This window comes from Carassius carassius, chromosome 38, assembly GCF_963082965.1.
Source record: "Carassius carassius chromosome 38, fCarCar2.1, whole genome shotgun sequence".
Taxonomy (NCBI): Eukaryota; Metazoa; Chordata; class Actinopteri; order Cypriniformes; family Cyprinidae; genus Carassius; species Carassius carassius.
In genome coordinates this window covers 24993389-25014649 of record NC_081792.1, presented here as the reverse complement: position 1 = coordinate 25014649, position 21261 = coordinate 24993389, and the positions used below count along the sequence as shown (strand labels likewise).

At 36.4% G+C, this 21261-nt stretch overlaps 2 protein-coding genes across 2 annotated transcripts in view; both read left to right on the top strand.

The window, feature by feature from the left end:
- Positions 1–356: 356 nt before the first annotated feature.
- On the top strand, positions 357–1662 carry setmar (SET domain and mariner transposase fusion gene). Its single transcript, XM_059528833.1, has 2 exons — positions 357–612; positions 845–1662. Exons 1-2 carry the CDS (start codon positions 514–516, stop codon positions 1637–1639), a joined length of 894 nt encoding a protein of 297 aa, XP_059384816.1. The 5' UTR covers positions 357–513; the 3' UTR covers positions 1640–1662.
- Positions 1663–9012: 7350 nt separating this feature from the next.
- The window catches only part of LOC132119620 (inositol 1,4,5-trisphosphate receptor type 1-like), a 118522-nt gene continuing 106273 nt past the window's right edge, over positions 9013–21261 (top strand). Inside the window, exons 1-3 of the mRNA XM_059529742.1 lie at positions 9013–9203; positions 11302–11415; positions 17587–17657. Coding sequence (XP_059385725.1) covers positions 11324–11415; positions 17587–17657 — 163 coding nt within the window. The 5' untranslated portion in view covers positions 9013–9203; positions 11302–11323. The remainder of the gene's footprint in view (positions 9204–11301; positions 11416–17586; positions 17658–21261) is intronic.

Below are 21261 nucleotides of genomic sequence, written 5' to 3'. Positions count from 1 at the left end.
TTCATGCATGAATTCATATAAACATTAATTTCTTACAAGACGTCATGTAATTTTGCGAACATTTCTGTATAAAGTAACGTGTAACAAATATTAAAATAAATTTAGTTTTAATCCTACGCATGCCAACAGTTGCTGAAAGCAGAATAAAACTCTTTAAAGTATGGGCTACAACTATATTCAGTAGCATCTCACTTTATTATAACAAATAATTATTTCTGTAAGACTTAGCATTCTAGCCATTATCGTTCATAAAACATCTGCATGAACGACATGATTTACATAACCAATAGCAACCTAGAAACGTCTTCAAGGAAGATGAATTCTTCAGTCTCTAAAAGGTGAACAGAACGCCGGACTTTTATTTTGCTTCAACGTCGAGTGTTTCTTTTTATACTTTCCGCTTCCGTTTTCGGTTGTTACATGGATGCATCCATGCATCTATATTCGACACAAGCCACAAGTTAATAATGTTCTCTTTCACATCTTTATGAGACAGAAATTTACAAATAAGACATGATGCGATCATACAGCCAGGATATGAGTGGCGGACTCGAGAATGTTCCTGTTTTGATTGAGAACAGTGTTCCCAAAGAGGCTTTTTCCAACTTTCAGGTAATTACATAATATTTCACTCGCCTTACATTAAAGTCTTTATAGATATATTGCCATTTTTATCACTTTGAAGTCTAATAGTGTTTTTAAACAGCGCTTAATTTCATTTTAATGACGATATTGATATTTACATGGAGTGAATACCCTCACCACCACTAGATGGCAGCACTTTCATTTATTTTCGCACTCATTTACAGTTTACAGTGTGTCTTAATCTGACTCAATTCTTTAGTATGTGCTAGAAAGTGTACAAGGACCAGGCTGTGACATTGATCCTAGTGCTGTGACCCTCCCTGGCTGCTCATGTCGTGTCCAGTCCTGCCTGCCCTACAGCTGCCCCTGTTTGAGGTTTGGCCAGTTGTATGACAGCAAGGGTCGTCTGAACCAACAGCAAGAGGACGGCGACTTCAGCAGGCCTGTATTTGAGTGCAATGCCTTATGTGCCTGCAGTGAGTCCTGCCAGAACCGTGTCGTTCAAAAGGGGGTCGAGGTTCGTCTGGGTGTTTTCAGCACCAATGACAGGGGTTTGGGGGTGGAGGCTCTAGAGCGCCTCCCTTGTGGTCGATTTGTATGCGAGTACGCCGGGGAAATAATCGGGTCTCAAGAGGCCCGCAGCCGCCAGCTCTCCCAGACTTCCCTAGATATGAACTACATCATTGCTTTGCTGGAGCACAGCGGAGAGGACAGGGTCACCCAGACGTTCGTAGACCCCGTGACCATAGGCAATGTGGGAAGATTCATCAACCACTCCTGCAAACCCAACCTGGTCATGGTGCCCGTCCGAGTGCACTCACTGCTGCCCAGACTCGCTCTGTTTGCAAATTGTGATATAGAAAGGTATGAAGAACTGACTTTTGACTATGCTGGTGGGCAAAACAGCAGCACAGACACACGGAAATGGGATAAAGCACCAACTGGGACACTCACAGGGGCTGATGTTGATAAAATACCACTGAGAAAAGTCTGTCACTGTGGGGCTTCAAACTGCACAGGATTTTTACCATTAGATATGTCAGTTCTCCATTAAATAAAGTGTTTTATGTGTCCTAATGAGTTGGCATTAGAAATGTTTTGTTAATGTATTATAAACCTCCTGCATAAATACCTATTTAATATTATAACTTTTTGTGAAAGTGTTATAAAGCGTAATCAGTATGCGTGAGAAAATGGCATGAAAAATGCATGTTTTTTACAACAGGTGTACATTTAGCAATAAATCAAATGCTTTGACACTTTATAATAATAAGGTTCAGTTAGCTTACCTTAGTTTAAGACACAGTGTATTAACTAAAAATGAAAAATATTTGTTACAGCATTTATTAATCTTTATCATATATTTTAACATTTTAAAGATTTAGAAAATAACATTTATTTAAGATTATTACAACATTATTAAAGCCACTATTATTAAAACATTAACCTAGATTAATAAACGCAGTAAAATTGCTGTTCATTGTTAGTTGTTTTTGTTAACTAAAACTGAAACTACTCTAACAATCATTATCGAAATTGAAATAAAGCTGAAATTAAATAAAATACAAGTCTTGGAAAAAATATTTAAATATTTAAAAACGGTAAATGGAAATATTTAAAAACAAACAAAAACTAATAACAGTGAGAAAATGTACAAAACAAAACGACTTAAAATTTAAAATGAAAACTTAAAATATAAAATAATATACTATATATTATAATACTATAATAAAAGAAAGTGAACATAAATAAAAAGTCATTTATTGTTTTCTGTTTACTTATTTTTCCAAATGGTTAAACATGATTGACACAATATTTGAGAATCCATTGTAGAGTTGACAATGATGAACATTATTTATTAGCAGAATGAATCCTCTGCTTGGTACCTCAAAACTGAGTCCAACTGCTACAGTGTTCATAGGTTGATATATTGATCATTATTGTAAACCCTAAACCTAACAAATTCTAGCAGTTAGTCCAAAATGTACAGCAACAGCTTCTTGTGTATTTCACCATAAAAGTCTCCTTTAAGATCACTGTATCCTACTGAGCAATTAAAAAGGGCCCATGGGTGTTTTAAAATAGAAACAGCTTTTAGTCTCCTGTCACACACAGATGGGAGTGACCCATTTCACACTGACGCCACCCTTAAATCTGCCCCCTCTCCTCTCCATCTGCCCCATTTCCACCCCAGCCCCACTTTCATCTCCACCGCAATATTAATATCCACATCTGGGTTAATTAGCACAGAGACTGGAAACCAGAGCAAAGCACAAGGCATGCTGGGTAGAAGCAGATAGATTCCATCTTTATCTGTGACATTTTACACATCAAGCTTGGTTACATCGCCTGGATTGAACTTCCTACTTTTTATGAAAATCTCTGTCAATAGACATTTTCCAGTGATGTTTTATTTAAATATATTAATTTATTATGACATTTAGGATATCATACACTGACAGGGATCAGAATTTCTAATTAATAACATAAATATTCTATAAGTATTTAAATAATTAGCAAAAATATGAACATAATATTATTTATTACATAATATAAAAAAATATTTTACCTCTGCTTTATATATATATATATATATATATATAAAATGATATTATTATATTATTGTATAAATTATTATAATATTTACTGTCTGATTCTGACATCTGATGGCCTAAATGTGCAAAATGTTTTCTCAATTTAAGCCAGTGTTCAAGAGTGTGAGGATCAAGTACTTTTCTGCAAATCAAATATTGAAGTGGACACACCCTCTTCAGTGTGTCTGATGGTTCTACTAATTGTGCAGTGATTGTTGTTCCTTGCACTTCGATCGGCTGAGAATGTGAGGATTGTGGCACACTCTATGAATCCAGTTTTTGTCTCATGAGTCATTGGGTTTGGTGAGTGAGCACATTCCCGGGTCTCTATGGTAACGGGATGTGTGATATCGACTGGACGGTGCGTGTAGGCTGGAGTGTTCAGCAATGACTGTTGAAGAGTGAAATCAGTGATTCTCTGCTCAGTTAGAAAGTGTCAGCTGTGCTTCTTGAGGTGTATACTTAGGGTCTGACTGACAAAGGAGGGCATGTCAAGGTCTGCACCGTTGAGAGGGACACCGGACCCCGGGGAGGGAGGGAGGGAGGGGGAAAATCGAATAACTATAGAGAGATTTTATTATTGTTATTATTTTTATTTCAGATTATGCTTATGTTTTTATTATTTTCCTTTATTATTATACTACATAACATATTTTAACATATTCATATTTATACTTTCTTAGTAAAGATTCAAATGTGAAATACTTTAATAACATTAACAACCACAACCACAAATTATTTTTCATTTGATTATTAATTAATTAACAGGAAGCAATACTCCTAATGTTTAAAAATTGAATAACTATTTTTGATGTAAATTATTTATCTTTATTAGAGTTCAGATATTTAAATAATTAAACAATATTTGAGAAAATGACAGAAAAATCTAATAGCCAAATATTTAAGTTTTTATTATTATCATTATTGTTTGCTTAATATTATTCAGTATTATATATGTATTTTCATTATTATTATTATTAATTTCTTTTAAGATTTTAATAATTTAATAACATTAACAACAGTTATTATATGTCATATGATTCATTTTATTCGATGAGTGATACTGGTAAACTTGTGATCCCCCAAGAAATTATATTTTGCATTTCTATTTGTCGACTGGCCTTTTTTTCTTTGGCTTGCGATCCTCAGGAGAAAGTAGGGCAGTGTTTTATTAAACAAGTGTGTCCCTCAAGACTCGGTTAATGTCCACACTGCTGGTGTTCAGTGCATCCGAGTTAAATACCGTGTTGCCTTGAATTTTTATATAGAACATTGTCAGGAGAGTTTCAAATATTCCAGTGGCCCAGATAAAGATGGGACTTTTAGGCCATTATAGTATTAAACTATAATGTATATATATAATTTTATTCCCATCTTACGTGCATCAAATGCTTGTAGAGTGACAAAATGGGTTTGATATCCTGAGGTAAAATGCATGAATGAAACCCTGTAAGCTTCCAATCAAGTTCTCATATTTTTATGTTATAAGCAAACCAATCTCTGCTTTCTATGCTTTTCCTCACCTGTTTAACATTCTCTAATTCTTCATTTGCAGAAACACACTGAGCCTAGTTTCCTCTCATCTGTCATGCCTGTCCTCCACACTGCCATTAGTGACAGTCAAATTGCAGTAGTGGCTTAATGAAGCGGCTCGGCTTTCAAAGCTCAAACCCCCTAATCGGCCCTTATTACTGAACACAGACCACCGAAGGTCCTGTCATCCGGGAATGGAGGAAGAAAGTGACGTTAAACTCAGCTGTCTGTATTGCATAAGAGCTCCCAGCACAAGATTACAGGCCTGTTACGATGAGGGAAATTGAGAAAACATGCCTTTTTTTATTTCAAGAGGCTTCCACTGGATCTCTCTCTCTTTCTGAAGAGTCTGTCTGTGCTGCATCCTCAGATATCATATCTCAGATGAGTACAAATGATTCATTTCCATAGTTACCACATACTAGAGCATGCAGAATTTAGATTTTGATCTGGCGATGTGCATCTCTTGGACCGTATTGTTTTATTTTAGAATGTGAAGTGATAAACTGTATTTATTATTTGTTACAAGTGAATATTCTTGTGTAAATTGTATGATTTGAAACAGAGTGCCACACAAAATAATGTAGCTTATCAATGACAATTTAGGCTTACAGAAGAATCAGCCACAAGACCCATTTAGAGTAATGATTTAGCTAATTTAATAAGACTATTTCCTTTGGGAAAACCAGAGCCATTATCAACTTATAATTGTCTTTTATTTTTAGTGAGGAAGAACTTAGTCCTGTAGGGTGGAACAGGACACATAATCATTTGCATCTGTATATGTGTTGTGATATGGTAGTGGGTTCAATACGTCTGGTTGAAATTATAATCAGATTAGAGGTGGTTTACATACAGCATAGAACACAAATTGAAGATCTTTTTTATCACTGGTTTCAGTCTGATGTGAGGCATGACATAGCCTGTACAGAAACTAACCACATCACAATCTGCCTGCTGTTTTACACACACACTACTGTTTAACAGTATAAAGAAAAAGTCTTATTGACCCCAAATTTTGAACAGCAGTGAATTTCTGATTTGTTTATTCTCATACTTTTCTTTCTTTGTTGGAGAACCTCAGAGACCCAGACGCAGACCAAGCTGTCCATTCAAATCAGCTGAAATTTGGATTCAATCCAAACACTAAGCAGCTGTGGCTTTTCAGAGGAATATAATTCTCCTTAACAGTAAATATACCGTGTTGACTAGTAGTTAAGGTGACTATCAACATTTAGTATGATGAAAATATGTGGTCTTGACTGAGACAGATCAAGAATGATTTAAAATCAGAATCAAAACTGACCCTTGATTCTTCATCTTTTTGTGAATGATTCACTGTGCACATTATCCTAAATATAAAAAGTGGTTTTGTCTACTTTTCAGCATCCAATCATTTCCCAATGGAAATTAACCACACCTACATTTTTCCTCATTGAATGTCCTGTGTCATTTGAAAGTACATGACATTTTGGGAATAAATTGGGTTGCGAATGCTATTTAATGCTAACATGGAAAACTATCCAAAACTGTAATAATTTTTGTTTTAAACACATCATTTATAATTTCACCAATTCTGTTTTTGGTTCTAAACACTAACAGCTGTTCTAGAATGAGATTTGTCATGTCTTATAGTCTACTGTGTTTCTCCACAGGTAATTGTTGTTTTTGTGGGTTAGCTGTCGCATCCATCAGCAGATCAAAAGGACGGACCGTATGGCCACTTTCAGTTTAAGCAGCTGTAGCTGCAGATATTTCCATCTCAAAGGCTCACTCAATGCTCTCTTCCACTCCACACAAATGGACACAGGTGGAGCATAAGGTGAGAGCACAACTCAAGATGCACGTAGTATGATAATAGTGACTTGAGCCCACCTACACTCATGGCCCCTCTTAATCATCCTGCTTTTCAGAAAGCAGCACATCATGAATGACAAGCTGTGTGTTGTCCGGCACAGACATTATTCTCAGGATGTGAGCACACTAGGTTGCTAGGTGATCTACCTTCTTGTGAGTGATGGTTATGCTGGGGAAGCATAACCATATGCATTTTTGGTATGCTGCTGTGGTAAAAAATGTGTAACTGGCCATAACTTTTAAAAATCAGATTATATACTATTGTTCAAAGGTTTGTGATCAGTAAGATTTTTAAAATAAGTCTCTAATGCTCACCAAGGCTTCATTTGTGTAATTAAAAGTACAGTAAAAAGTTATTTAAACATTTCTATTTTAATACATTTTAAAATGTAATTAATTCCTGTGATGGCTATATATATATATATATATATACAGTACAGACCAAAAGTTTGGACACACCTTCTCATTCAAAGAGTTTTCTTTATTTTCATAATTATGAAATTGTAGATTCACACTGAAGGCATCAAGGTCTATTTGACCAAGAAGGAGAGTGATGGGGTGCTGCGCCAGATGACCTGGCCTCCACAGTCACCGGACCTGAACCCAATCGAGATGGTTTAGGGGTGAGCTGGACCGCAGACAGAAGGCAAAAGGGCCAACAAGTGCTAAGCATCTCTCGGGGAACTCCTTCAAGACTGTTGGAAGACCATTTCAGGTGACTACCTTTTGAAGCTCATCAAGAGAATGCCAAGAGTGTGCAAAGCAGTAATCAAAGCAAAAGGTGGCTACTTTGAAGAACCTACAATATGACATTTTAAGTTGTTTCACACTTTTTTGTTATGTATATAATTCCATATATAATTCCACATGTGTTAATTCATAGTTTTGATGCCTTCAGTGTGAATCTACAATTTTCATAGTCATGAAAATAAAGAAAACTCTTTGAATGAGAAGGTGTGTCCAAACTTTTGGTCTGTACTGTATATATCAATGAATCGATTTCACTGCTGCTTAAAGCATTATGCTAGAGAAAGAGTTTGTATCTAAATTACAGCAGAACATAATACTTCATAAGCAAGATGAGATTAAATATTGGTATAAACTGAATAAAAAGAAAGTTAATTTTTTTTTTTATTTCTGTTCCATCACATCAGCACACACAGGATTGTGGGATATTTCAGATATTGATGGACACATCTATGCTGCCTTTAAAAATAGACCATATGAAGCCATCTTTGTGACATGATGTGACACCCTGATGTGCTCTATATAGAAAAAGCAGCATTTTTTCAGGTATCAGACACAGCCTTGAGGTCTAATGATTACTGATAACTGTAACAACCTCTTTAATGGACACACCAGTATTAATATGCCCCGTTAAAAATATTTCAATACTGTTAAAACCTATTTCAATGATCATCTCACCGCAACCTGTTATAAAGTGCATTCACATGTGAGTTTGGTGTATTTCATAGACAACCCAGAGTATAAATAGTTCTGTGACTGTCTATCAAGGGAACACGGTTAAAAGCCAATGCCAAAGCACATCAAAAATGTGTTCCAGTTCGACTGATGAACATGAGGAATGTTTTAGTAGGCCAAATGCAAAAAAAGAAAAAAAAGTAGATCACCAACTTGATTTGTGGGTCAGACTTTTAAAAAGTGCATATGAAAACCAGAACTGGAGGACAGAAGTAGAATCACATGGAAGTAGTCCATCGCGCCACCAGTTTAACCTGATGCAAACCTGTCTTGCTTGATTCCAAAGGGCAAGTATGCATATGATGCCACTTGCCGTGACTTAATCAAGTATCATGTTTCTGAAACACCATCTAAAAATTAGGTGCATTTTTTTTGACTTTCTAAATTCGAATTTTTTTAAGATTACAGCATTCCATACTTACAATAAGGAAGACTTTTCAAATGCAATAATGAACAATTATACACTTAAATTAATATTGTTAAATAAAATACACTTCAACAAGAAACAGCTCCTTTTTTTTTTTTGACAGTCAGCGACCTCATGAACTCAAAAGCTCCTCCCCATTCCTTTTAAGGACACACTGTCGGCCTTTAGAAAAAAGAAAGAACATATGCTTGTTTTTGACCAACAGTATGTGTAGCGCTATCTGTCTATCTGTCTGTCTGTCTGTCTGTCTGTCTGTCTGTCTATCTATCTATCTATCTATCTATCTATCTATCTATCTATCTATCTATCTGTCTATCTGTCTGTCTGTCTGTCTGTCTGTCTGTCTGTCTATCTATCTATCTATCTATCTATCTATCTATCTATCTATCTATCTATCTGTCTATCTGTCTGTCTGTCTGTCTATCTATCATCTCTCTCTATTGGTTGTGTATAGATTCAGAACTCCATTACCCATCATCTCTCACTCCTGATGCGCGTTCAGTTATGGGGGTGGAGCTTCAGGGCTCATGTGGAGGAGGTGACTGGTGAGAAAGCGGACAAGTGCGGACAAAATCCAACTGGCAACTAGACGCCGCGATTTTCAATTGGGGTACATCCGCAATTCCGCATATCATGGAATTACACGAGGAATCCCGGCCGGAGCAGTTGTGCCGCTGACCACACCGCCAGTGTTTTATTCCCGAGACGGTGTTCTTCTGAAGAAGGTAAAGTTCGGCTGAAGTCTTGCTGTCACTGTACCGCGAAAGGAGACCTCAGCGTTAGGCAAGGCATAACGTTATATGACTGATGCATCCATCAGTGAGAGCAGAACGGAAGTTTGACAGCGTGTTACAGTGTATCAATGAAGACGTTCGGTGCACTGATTGATGTTGTCGCAGTAACAATGTAACAATATTACAATGTTTCCATGTAACTGTCAAGTGCTGCTAGAGGAGGCAGGTGGACCGCAGACATCCTCGAGATAGTCGATAAAGTCGTTTAAAATATATTATTCTGCCGTTAGCTTTACCGTATAAGTGTTTATAGTGTCTTTCTGGATTGAAGCTGTTCGTTTAGTAAAAACTGCACTGCTGGGAGGCTGATTATTATCATCACCTGTCGAAGTAAGGTTTTCTGTTTGATCTCATTGTCAATACTGATGTCTCAGCTGTAGCATTTATGTCTGTGTAAAACTATTTTCCATACATAGGAACTATAGTTTGAATAATCAGACAAATCCGGCCTCTACATTTAAAATCCCCTCACAGTAAAAAGAGGCGACTCCAGTCAGTGTTTAACAGGCCACATACTGTTTAACTTTTTAATGTGGAGGTTTTAAAAGATTTTCAAGATTCCCAGATACCATGCTTTACAGTTGACAGGAAAATGACATGTTTTTAAGGAGTATGTAAAAGGCAGAAACAGCTGAAGCAAATCGTTTGGCCAGTTGCACTGTGTTTCACCTTCCTTGTTTTTACTGCAAGAATTCTTGTATAACCTTGAAAATTGGTTAGTTTTGATTAACTTTTCATCATACAATTATTCAACATGTTTACTATACCATTAAACATATGTGGTATTTGAAAATCTGTAAATAAAGTGATATGAAATATTGTTGAGAGTATTAATTTGTTCCTTTTTAGAGATGAATACACACACACACACACACACACACACACTCACACATTATAATATCATAAACATTTGATTGCTAAATGTCATGACTGACCAATCAGAATTCCAGAAAGCTGTGTGATATAATAAAGTAAACATCTGCATTATACACTTGGCTAATATTTGAATTTCAAACAGAGCATGAGTGCATGATGTGGTTTATCAATGGAAATTTCACCGGCAGAGCATGTTTACTGTTCAAATAATAATTAGTCTTTAGTCTTTGTAATCAGATAAAGAAAACAAAGTTCCTTTCTTTTGCCAATAGTGCATAAACTGTCAGTTTAGATAAAGGCAGATATTATATCAACACTGTCAACAACGTATTTGTTTGTATTACTCTGATAGGCCTATATTGAGCATATGTGCAGCCTGCACTGTTCCTTATTGATGTTCTCTGGTCTTTTCTTCATTGATTGAATTTGATCTCCATCTGAATGTAGCGTTGACTCAATTTACTATCACAGAGGAGAAATGGATTAGCTGCAAGTGAATACATCATCTGAGTACATATTTGTTAATTTGATCTATTGCTTGTGCTAAATGATCTACTAGCCTAAACATAAAGTGATACATATTGCTGATATTTTCTATGCCCCCACAAAATCTCCACTTAAATGAGAACCAAGTAGTTCTAACAGATGCTTTGTTATACAGTATTTGATGCTTTATATCTTCGAGCATATTTCAGTCTTCTAATCAGTGCTTCATTATAATGTATAATATATACCATGAATGCAACAATGCATAGAAAACCAAATCTTTAAGTTTGCATTGCATAAAACATATGTTCAACAAAGGGCATTGAATTTTAGCCTTTTAGAAAGGTACAGACAGTGCATTGCAAAGAATCCACAAAATGTGTACGTAATTAAGTGTCTTTTCAGCACATAGCACAGCTGTATTTTCTAGTGCTTTTCTCATTATCCACCAATACAGCGGAAGGACCTTGAATTCCTTTCAAAAACTAGGCCATCTCTAAAAGGCACATTCTCATTTTCTCGAATGCATCCCCATGGTCCTCACGCTATTATTGTCTCGCTATCTCCATGTCTGATGATAACCTACATGTCTAAATAAGATGAATAGAGGACATTGGTATTCTGCTGATTTTATTGCACCTTAATCTGTTTGTTATCTCTTCCACAGACACACCGAAAAGTTGAGCCAAATGTCTGACAAAATGTCCAGTTTCCTCCACATCGGGGACATCTGCTCCCTGTATGCGGAGGGATCCACCAATGGATTTATCAGCACTTTAGGGTAAGACAACCACCATCATGTCGTCCCCCACTGTGTAAATATTAGTGTTTTAAATAAGAGGAACTTGATGAAAAAACAGGAGTGCAAGAGGAAGAAGAAAATGAATGTACAACACTCAGAAATGAGAAGTAACTGAGAAGAGAAATGATGTGGGTTTTTTTTTTTCTTGTGCTTTTTCTTTTTTACAGTGATGATTTCTGATGTGTTTTCAGTATGATATGATGAATGACAGTTGCATATACTGTAGGTGGCTACTCTCTAGTCCAAGGCAAAAGTCTCTGTTCTGGGTCTTAAAAGTCAGATCGCTTACATTTTGTTTCAGAGTTGGCTAAGATTTTACTGGTCTCAATACAAATATGTGAAGCGTTTTCTTCTGAAACGGAAGCAGCAACAGATCATTACTGCCATATTGTGATGTACATCCAAGTGTAAGAGAACAATATGTGTGGCAGAGACTTGGTTCATTTCATTGGTTGTTGATTGGATTTTGAGATGTGGGCACTGCACTTTTAAAGTGGATGTAGAAGGACGTGAGCCTGCAGGGACTGGTTTAAAGGGTTAGTTCACCCAAATATTAAAATTATGTCATTAATGACTCACCCTCATGTCATTCCAAACCTTTAAGACCCCAGTTCATCTTCGGAACACAGTTTAAGATATTTTAGATATGGTCCGAGAGCTCTCAGTCTCTCCATTGAAGCTGTGTGTACGGTATACTGTCCATGTCCAGAAAGTTAATAAAAACATCATCAAAGTAGTCCATGTGACATCAGAGGGACAGTTAGAATTTGTTGAAGCATCGAAAATACATTTTGGTCCAAAAAAAAAAAATAATTACGACTTTATTCAGCATTGTCTTCTCTTCCCATGCTCTGCATTTAACCCATCCAAAGTGCACACACACAGCTTTGAACACACACACACTGTGAACACACACCTGGAGCAGTGGGCAGCCATTTATGTTGCCGTGCCTGGGGAGCAGTTGGGGGTTCGGTGCCTTGCTCAAGGACACCTCAGTCATGGTATTGCTGGCCCGGGATTCGAACCCACAACCCTAGGGTTACTAGTCATACTCTCTAACCACCAGGCCGCAACTTCTCCCAGTGTTGTGAACGAGCTTAAACTTTGTTAGCATCAGTCCAAAAACTTCAGCTGTTTAGTGTAAGTTCATGTTAGTTCAGGTCTATTAAACATAAACAGACACAGCTTTTGATTTTAATAAAATAATAGTACATTTTAAAATTAATATAAAGTATATTTTAATGTTGGTTCATGTTAACTAATGAGGTTAGTAACTAAAAACTAATGTTAACAAATAGAAATGTATTGTAAAATGTTACCAATTGCACATATGCATAAATAAATAATTCACAATAAGATCAATGACATGCACCTAGAAAATAGTTTATATGAAAACATGTGATGAGCTTGAACATGAGCTAAATCTCATGGGAATTTTGGTAAATGTGACCGCACCTTTGTATGGTTGAATTTTATGTCAACTTTGAAAGTTAAATCTAACATATTTTGCTTATGCACAATTTAGGAACAGTCACGGTATGTCGGCAGAAATTTGCAGTCAAAAAAGTCAGTTGTCAGTACTTAAGCGATAGTATTAAGTAGCATAACTCGCATAGAAGTCACTTTCAAACCAAGCAGCTTTCTGTTGGTCAGCACAGTGAATTCATGTGACCGACTTGATCATGAGTGAAATCTGCACTGGAATTTTTTTTCGCCCTTTAGTAAACTCTGTTTGTGCAGGTTCTTATTGAATTGACTGGATTTAACCTGTGTAATTTGGGTAAATGTGATCTCACCTTTATATGGTCAATTTTATGTCAACTTTAAAAGTTAAGTCAGAATTATTTTGATATGCAAGGTGGGGTCACATTACAGATTACACAGATACTTATTGAAATGACTGGATTTCACCATAAAAATTTCACTAAATGTTTATGCATTTTAATATTTCTATATAGCATTATATTTCCTTACTGCTAATGACCTGTGACCCCTTTTTGCTTCATAACCCCCCAATTAGAGATTGTTGTTTAAAATGACAGACCGTAGATTGTAGTTGCTGTCTCCTCCATTCATGTTTCTGTATTCTGCTCCCACACTTCACATAAATGAAGCCAAGCCTCAACGCTGCCCTCCTCACGTCCTTTCCCTGGAAATGAGATTGTGCCATCTTCGCATAATCACAGCCTGCCACCTCCTGGCAATCAGCCCCCTTTGCCAGCTTGCGTGATGTGACCACACACACACACGGCTGCCCCACGTCACCCATCCATGCCAACAAAAGCAATCTTGTGGCTTTGAAGAACAGAACATTGACAGATCTCATCTCATCTCATTTGTTTCCGCTGTGCAGTTGTTGTGCATTGTAATTACTTTCTCTGCCCTGCTGCTGTGTGCACATACTCATGAGCCACGGCTATATTTAGCTTCACTGGCGTACATAGTGTGTAGTGTTTGTCTCCGTGCCACCGAGCGACCTTACCACGGATGGGATAATGAGCCACCTGGCCTACAGCTGGGCACAGGGAACCAGAAAGGACACAACGCTGGTGTGATGAGTACTGACAGTCAGTCAGGTGCAAACGGAATGAAGGACCAAAGCCACCTGTTTATTAGTGACTGGAGAGTGTGAAATTCACATGTCAGCCAATGGATGAAAACAGGATGCAAATTACATGGACTTGTTGCTGGTGCATTTGAATACTTTTGACAATATCAAGTGTTTTAAAGCCTCTGAATACTTTTAGACTACTTATACTGAAATGATGTACAAGCATATGATAGTTTTACGCTTTAAAACTCTAGTAAGTTACCTAGACTGCATTTTTGTTTTTATAGGCCAATTGTATCTAAAATTGACAAATATTATGTGCAAATTCAATTTAGATGTTCGAATACACCTGTGATGATCACAGTTCTGTGTAGCTTCCATTCATTACCATTCAAAATGATTAAAATGTTTTTTGACATAAGTGTCTTATGTTCATCAAGGCTGCATTTATTTGATTTAAAATGAGTTCAATTTCAATAATACTCTAAAATATTACAAATTAAAAGAACGGTTTTCTATTTGAATATATTTTACAATGTAATTTATCCTTGTGATGCAGAGTTGAATTTTCATCAGCCCTTACTGCAGTCTCCAGTGTCACATGATCCTACAGAATCATTCTAATATGCTGATTTGTTGCTTTAGAAACATGTAATGCAATGAAACATGTAATTTAGAAGCATGAAATATTATGATTAGCGGAAATGTAGTGCTAGTTTGAATTACTATATAAATATATATATATATATATATGTATGTATGTATGTATATATATGTATGTATGTATATGTATATGTATATGTATATGTATATATGTTTGATGCCAAAAAATGTAGTGTAGGTTTGATTTACACATTCAGATGCTATTTGATGCCCAGAAATTCTGTGCAGGTTTATTTTTTTCTCTCGAATGCATGTATGATGCCCAGAAATTGCAGATCTGGCTTGCAGCTTAGTAAGTTTTGAAATGCTGCCAATAATATACAGTATAAGGGTATGATCAGACTCTTGCTTAGAGTTGCTGTCAAAGATTTATGTTTATTGGATTTTAACTTTTAAATATTGAGATGGATATTGCAACAGACAGTCCCTATTATTCCAGATAATTATTGATAAATTAAGCACAGTTCTTGCTTAGCATTTTTGCAAAATCCCATTCTTTCATTTTCTTGCATACAGGATGTGGCCCAACCATATCTCTCTTTTCTGTAAAAGTTTTTTTTTAATAAGTTGAGAGAAATTGATGACCAAAACAAATCAGTGATAGCCAGAAAATACAATGAAGATCAAAATAACCAAAGCATTTCAACAAAATCATTTATTTTGGAAAACATTGTGATCAAAAATAGAGAACAGTTACCACTGTAGCACGAATGAAGGGTTACAGCTGTCAGTAATGAGCAGGAATCGTAGAGGCCACTGCTTGGAATGACCGCAGGACATCACTAGTTTCTCACACTGCGCTGGTGTGATCATGGTCCACTCTTCTTTCACTCTCTTCCACAGTACTGTGACTCTAGTGGGTTTCTTAACCATAACTTCTTTGCTAATGATTTTCAGAAATTTTTAGTTGATTAGTGGTGTGTTGATTAGATTAGTTCAGGACTCTGGGCCGGTCATTTTATTATTTTAGTGTTCTTAGCCTCAATGAACCCACTTTGCAGTGTGACGGGAGTATTGTCTTGCATAAAGTCAGCCATATCACCCTGGAGCCTAGGTTGTTGCTGGAAGAGGTGCTAGTGAGCTCAGCAGTGGTTGCTCACCCTGTGGTCTCTGTGGGTCCAAGTGCCCTTCGGATGAGACGTTAAAACCGAGGTCCTGACTCTCTGTGGTCATTAAAAATCCCAGAATGTCTTTCGAAAAAGAGTAGAGGTGTGACCTCGGCATCCTGGCTAAATTCGCCCATTGGCCTCTGACCATCATGGCCTCCTAACAATCCCCATATCCACCGTTTGGCTTTTCTCTTAAAGGTGCCGAGACTGATTCATACTCTTTTTATTGTGGAACTGGCGAGCAATTCCAGCTGCAGTGTTGAACCAATTCTCAATTAAGAGTCTCTGCATTATCCTGCCTTCTCTTGCATTGGTTTTACCTGGATGACCAGCCTATTTGGGGTACTTGAATGAATTAGTGTCATTGTAAAGATACAATATTCTAGAAATTACAGATCTGAAATGAAGCTTCTCTTGCAATGGCTGAAAAGGTCGTCCCTTTGGCCTTCACCTGGACTGCTTCCTGTTGCAGGGTTTCAGTAACCTTAGAGCAATCATCTTGCAATCTCAGTGAAAATTAGAGGTATGCTGTCAGTTAAATAAGGTTTGTCATGTAATTAAGGAAAATAACATCAGGTGCCAGATTAACACCAATAACTTGTAGGTGTCTGCAAGTTTTCTCCAATTTTGTTCAGAGTTCTTTTACAAATATCTCAAAAAGTTTTTTTTATACTGTGCTTCAGAATACAATTAATTTATGAAATATGCTTTAAAAAACTGCTCTTCTACTCCTGATAGGATAACTTCACAAGGACTAAGCACTGGCCTTGAAATTTAGGAAATTGAAGGTTGCTCTCTAATTTTGATCTCCACTGTACAATAATGTCAGCTGCGGTTCTGTTCATATAGCCACTGACTCGCTTTGGTTATAGAATGTGTTTGTTACTGTTTCTATAACTAAACAGAAGTGTATTTAACTACTGTGTGAAATAAGAATTAGATTGGCAGTGACTCACTGTGGCTTTTAAGAGCTATAGAAGAGAAGGTATGATGAGAGGCAAATTTTGGTGTCATTACATTATCACTGAATGATTTTATCATTATAAATTGACATTTGCTGCTCATAATGAGCATACAAGATAACACCCTGGCTCATACACTGAAGCAGATCAACCTTTCAGGAAACACAAAGGCCTCTTGATGTGACAATTGTTTATTTTTCTGTACAATAATACTGTAATACTTCACATGTAAGATAAATCATTTTTCTAACACAATATTCCTTACTGATTTACCCTGAGCAAAGGGCTGTTTATATATGTATGTCCCTGTGCTGGACTAAACTAAAAAGCAAAACATTATAAACTAATGTGTATTATATATTTGCATTTAATTATAATTGTTTTGAGTCTGTGTCTGCTGGACAAATGGATTCTAGAGCCTAATGTCTGATCAAATAGTGTAAGTTTTGCAGAATAATTCCTTACTTGGTATTATAGTAAATATCCTTCTTTAGTATACTTGGTAATTTTTATTAATTTAATTAATATCATTTATTAATATTTAATATTTTGGGTTGTTAATGTGTTTTCCATTTTCCAGATAAATAGACTGTAATTTATAAATTTATAAATCAACTTTCATGGGTATGCTAGCTAATTGAGGACCTCTATACTAACAAGTCTAATTTCGATTGCATGTTATTTTAAATATATAGTGTTTTTTGTCATGCTGTTAGCTACAAATAGCACTGTAGAACTCTGAACTCTTGAAGTTTCTTACCCCACGATCAGTGCAGAAAATGTGATAATTAGCTGAATAAAAATAGAGATACTCAGTATGCTGCCTCCAGAAAAGTTATCTGACTCATGTCTCTCATCTCTGCAGTTTGGTGGATGACCGCTGTGTGGTACAACCAGAATCTGGGGACCTAAACAACCCTCCTAAGAAATTTCGAGGTAAGGCCGCATTTGTGTCTCTGCATCTTTTAACATTTCTGGTTTCTTTTATGCCTTTATTTAAAGGATTTTTAGGGATGCACAGTATTATCAACAAAATATTAAAACGATTTGAAAAAAAGCTGAAATGCCTTGACGATAAGACGAATAGCTCATGTGCTCAGGGTGTGCTAGCGATGAGGTCACATCAGCATTGTGGTCTTTCTTGAAGATAACTTTTGCCTGAATGATTCACTGTTCAACACATTTAATCTGAGAATGCACGTACAGAACGAAGTGTCTAGTGTGCGATAGAGTCAACAGTTACTAGTGTGTGCAGTAGCAGCAGCAGCAGCCTCCCCAGCAGGTCTCATTATTGGCTCATGCTTACAGGAACCCTCAGTACGAGTGCTCCGAGGCTGGGCTTGCAGAGCAGCTTCGTTCTACACTTACTTATTGCACTGCACGATTGGGCATGTTCCCCATAAGCATGTCAGTTTCAAAGGGAAAACTCAGGTTACTAACACAACCTCAGTTCCATGAGATAAGGGAATGAGCATTGCGTATGCTGCCGTGCTATAAGGTTGCATGCGAATCAATGACTCTTGCTTTAGACAAAAAAATTCGGATGAAATGGTGCTCAGGGCTAATTTATACAGATTTCAGTTCCTCTCATTTTGGTGGTTTAAAGCGCCATTGGGGTGTGCAGCAAAACAAACATGACCACATCAGACATCAGTATCAGAGTAAACAGGAGTTTCTCCAAAAGCATTTTAACACAACACTCATTCTCTAATCTCAGGAAACAATGGTAACATTAGTAACCTGAGTGTTTCTTTTGTAGTAAAATTGCTTGGTAACTTACCTAGTACACTTGCTATTTGTGTTTCATGAATCAGGTCACAATAAAGGAGCTCAGACACAAACAGAAACAAGCAAAAATGGCATGGTTTCATTTCTGTCCCATGTTTTTCTTAAAGGTATAGTTTACCCAAAAATTATGTCATCATTTATTTGCCCTCAGGTTGTTCTAAACCTGTATGAGTTTCTTTCTTTTGTTGAGCACAAAAGATATTTTGAAGAATGTTGTTAACCAAAATGTTGATGGTAGCTATAGACTTCCATTATTTCCATACTATGTCAGTCAGTGGCTACCATCAACATACCTCAAAATATCTAAAGAAGAAACTCATACTTATCGGGCTTGGAACAAACTTGAGGGTGAGTTTTCCCATAAGCCTTTTAACCTTAGCAAGGTAGTTGTTAAATAGTAGACCACACAGGAATCCCAGGTGCTATAATAATACATTGTGCAACACTTTCAAAAGGTGCTATACAAAAATGCTTTTACTTGTATTTTCACTAAAGAGGTCTCACTCAATTTTGGCAAAATAGAGGAGGTCAAAGATAGTTTTATATTCAGTGTAGTGCAACTGAGAATGATGCAATGAAATGTTATGCATTTGACTGTTGGGAAAAAGCTCATGAAGATTAGTTCCAGCAGTAACACACCTGTCTGTCATTTTCCAGTGAACTTGAAGACCATGATTAGCTGGTTCAGGTGTGGCTGATGGAGATGCAAATAAACATTAATATTATAAAGCTCTTCAGGAGCAAGATGAAATTGTTATTTCACTTATTTAAAACATTAAACTTATAAAATTATTTATGCATTTGCAATTTTGCGGTATTAATGCATTTGTCACATCAGCTTCATCAAACAGTCTGTGTAAATACATCTAATGCCAGTTCAGATGCAGCTTCTGTGTTTCTTGAAATGGAAATATAGAGTTTGTTGATACTGATTTAATTTGAATGGCAACAACTCTACAGTTTCTTATTATTCTAACTGAATTAATTGAAACAATATAAGACTTTAATGTGAAAGATGACACATTTTAGGTTTGGGAAATGTACTTTTTTTTTTAAACTGTGGATATTTTCATCTGTTTTGTTATATATGGCCATTTCTACCCTTTTCCAGTCACAGAGCACTTTATTTTTAGAGTTGTTTAAATGAGAGAACATCTGTAACCTAGTCCAGTTTAGGGGAATTGTAATGTTTAATAATTGATTTTATTATGTAAATAATTTTTGTATGTAAATGCTATCAAAGCAAATCGGAATCGACAGTCACACTTATAAAAAAATTGGAAATCTGAATCGGCCAAGAAAATTGCAATCGGTGTATCTCTAGTGGAAACTGAGCCTGAGGCATGCTGGGAGAAACCTCTGAGCCCCTTCTGCTCATATAGTGCTATATGACAACCTGTCACATTCTAGCATGATGTGCTGTCTCACGTTTTTACCAGTTAGTGTGTTTATTTAGTGAATTATCTTCCCACCTGTCTCCAAGGTCTCAGTCAGTCTTAAACCAAGAGGCAAAAGCTAGTGATGCTCAGATTAGAGTTTTACAGCTGATTTAGGAAGTCCAGATTTCTTAAAGGAGGCTTGCATCTTTGGCTCATAGAAATTTTATTGTTTACATTATGGGAAGTGTTTGGTAAAGTTACTTTTAAATGTAATGCATTACAATATTTTGTAATTGCATTACTTATTTACTTTTTATGGAAAGTTATGCATCAGGTTACTTTTGTGTTATTATAATAATTATTTTTTTTACCTGGGCTAGGCATGCTTATTTGTTTTTATAACAAATAATTCCAAAAGTTATATTTTTTGGCAACTGTAAAGGTCCTTTAACACCAAAAGTGAAATTTATAAGCTTCAGGCTGAAGGAGGTAACCGTATATATTATAACAGTAATTAATGATTTCATATAATCACCCCAAACGTCTCATAATATTTGTTTTTGATGAATTTTCCCATTTCTACTGTATATACTGTATGCAAAAGACAGCTGGTATAAAGACAGCCAGTGATTGCCACTGAAATGGTATTGGCTGAAACTCAAACATACAAACAGGATTTGAAACGTGTCTGTGTGAACTGGTAAAGTTAACTGTCATTGCCAGCTGTTAGAGTCTTAGAGGTTTTTGCATGTGAAATGTTCCAGCTCTTGCCAGTGACTCTGCTGCTCAATTCTTGCTGTTTAGTGTCTGGCGTCTTTGCCCAATCTAAGGGGTTTCTTTCTGTGACGTTGATGTTTTAACATGCGTCACACTGTTATATTACCTTTTAAGTGCAACTGAGGGGCTTTTGCGCAAGTAGCGTATGTAGAATAGTTTTTCTTTACAGTCCTTACATTTTTGAGGGCTGTTTATATCCCTCATAATTGCAATAAAACTGGCATTTGGCTTCTAATCAGGTATTCTTTTTGACCAAGTTTGTCTTGCTACAGCATGAAGCTGCTGAGGCCGTGGCGTCCTCCTCCCCAGAGAACTGAGGATTTCTGCATATTTGGCTTGAGGAGTTGGAGAGAGTGATAAAATATTCTGCACTTCTGTATCATTTTCATTTTTTCTCCCTGAAGTCCATTTTGAACATTAGGCAAAGCTTCTTATATCAAAAACAGTCGTAATTTAGTTTGACATTTTTCATCCGTTCTCTGACCCCTAAAATTAAACTGCCTGTTTTTGCTACTGTGCCTTTAAAAAAACAAGTTCATCCAAGAAAACAAATTCTGCCATCATTTACTCACTCTCATGTTTTATGGGTTTCTTTT

Excerpts from the sequence above, each read along its gene's own strand:
- setmar (XM_059528833.1), top strand. The coding sequence starts at position 514 with ATGATGCGATCATACAGCCAGGATATGAGTGGCGGACTCGAGAATGTT. Across the intron at positions 613-844 it reads AGGCTTTTTCCAACTTTCAG|TATGTGCTAGAAAGTGTACA; the intron begins GTAATTACATAA and ends TCAATTCTTTAG.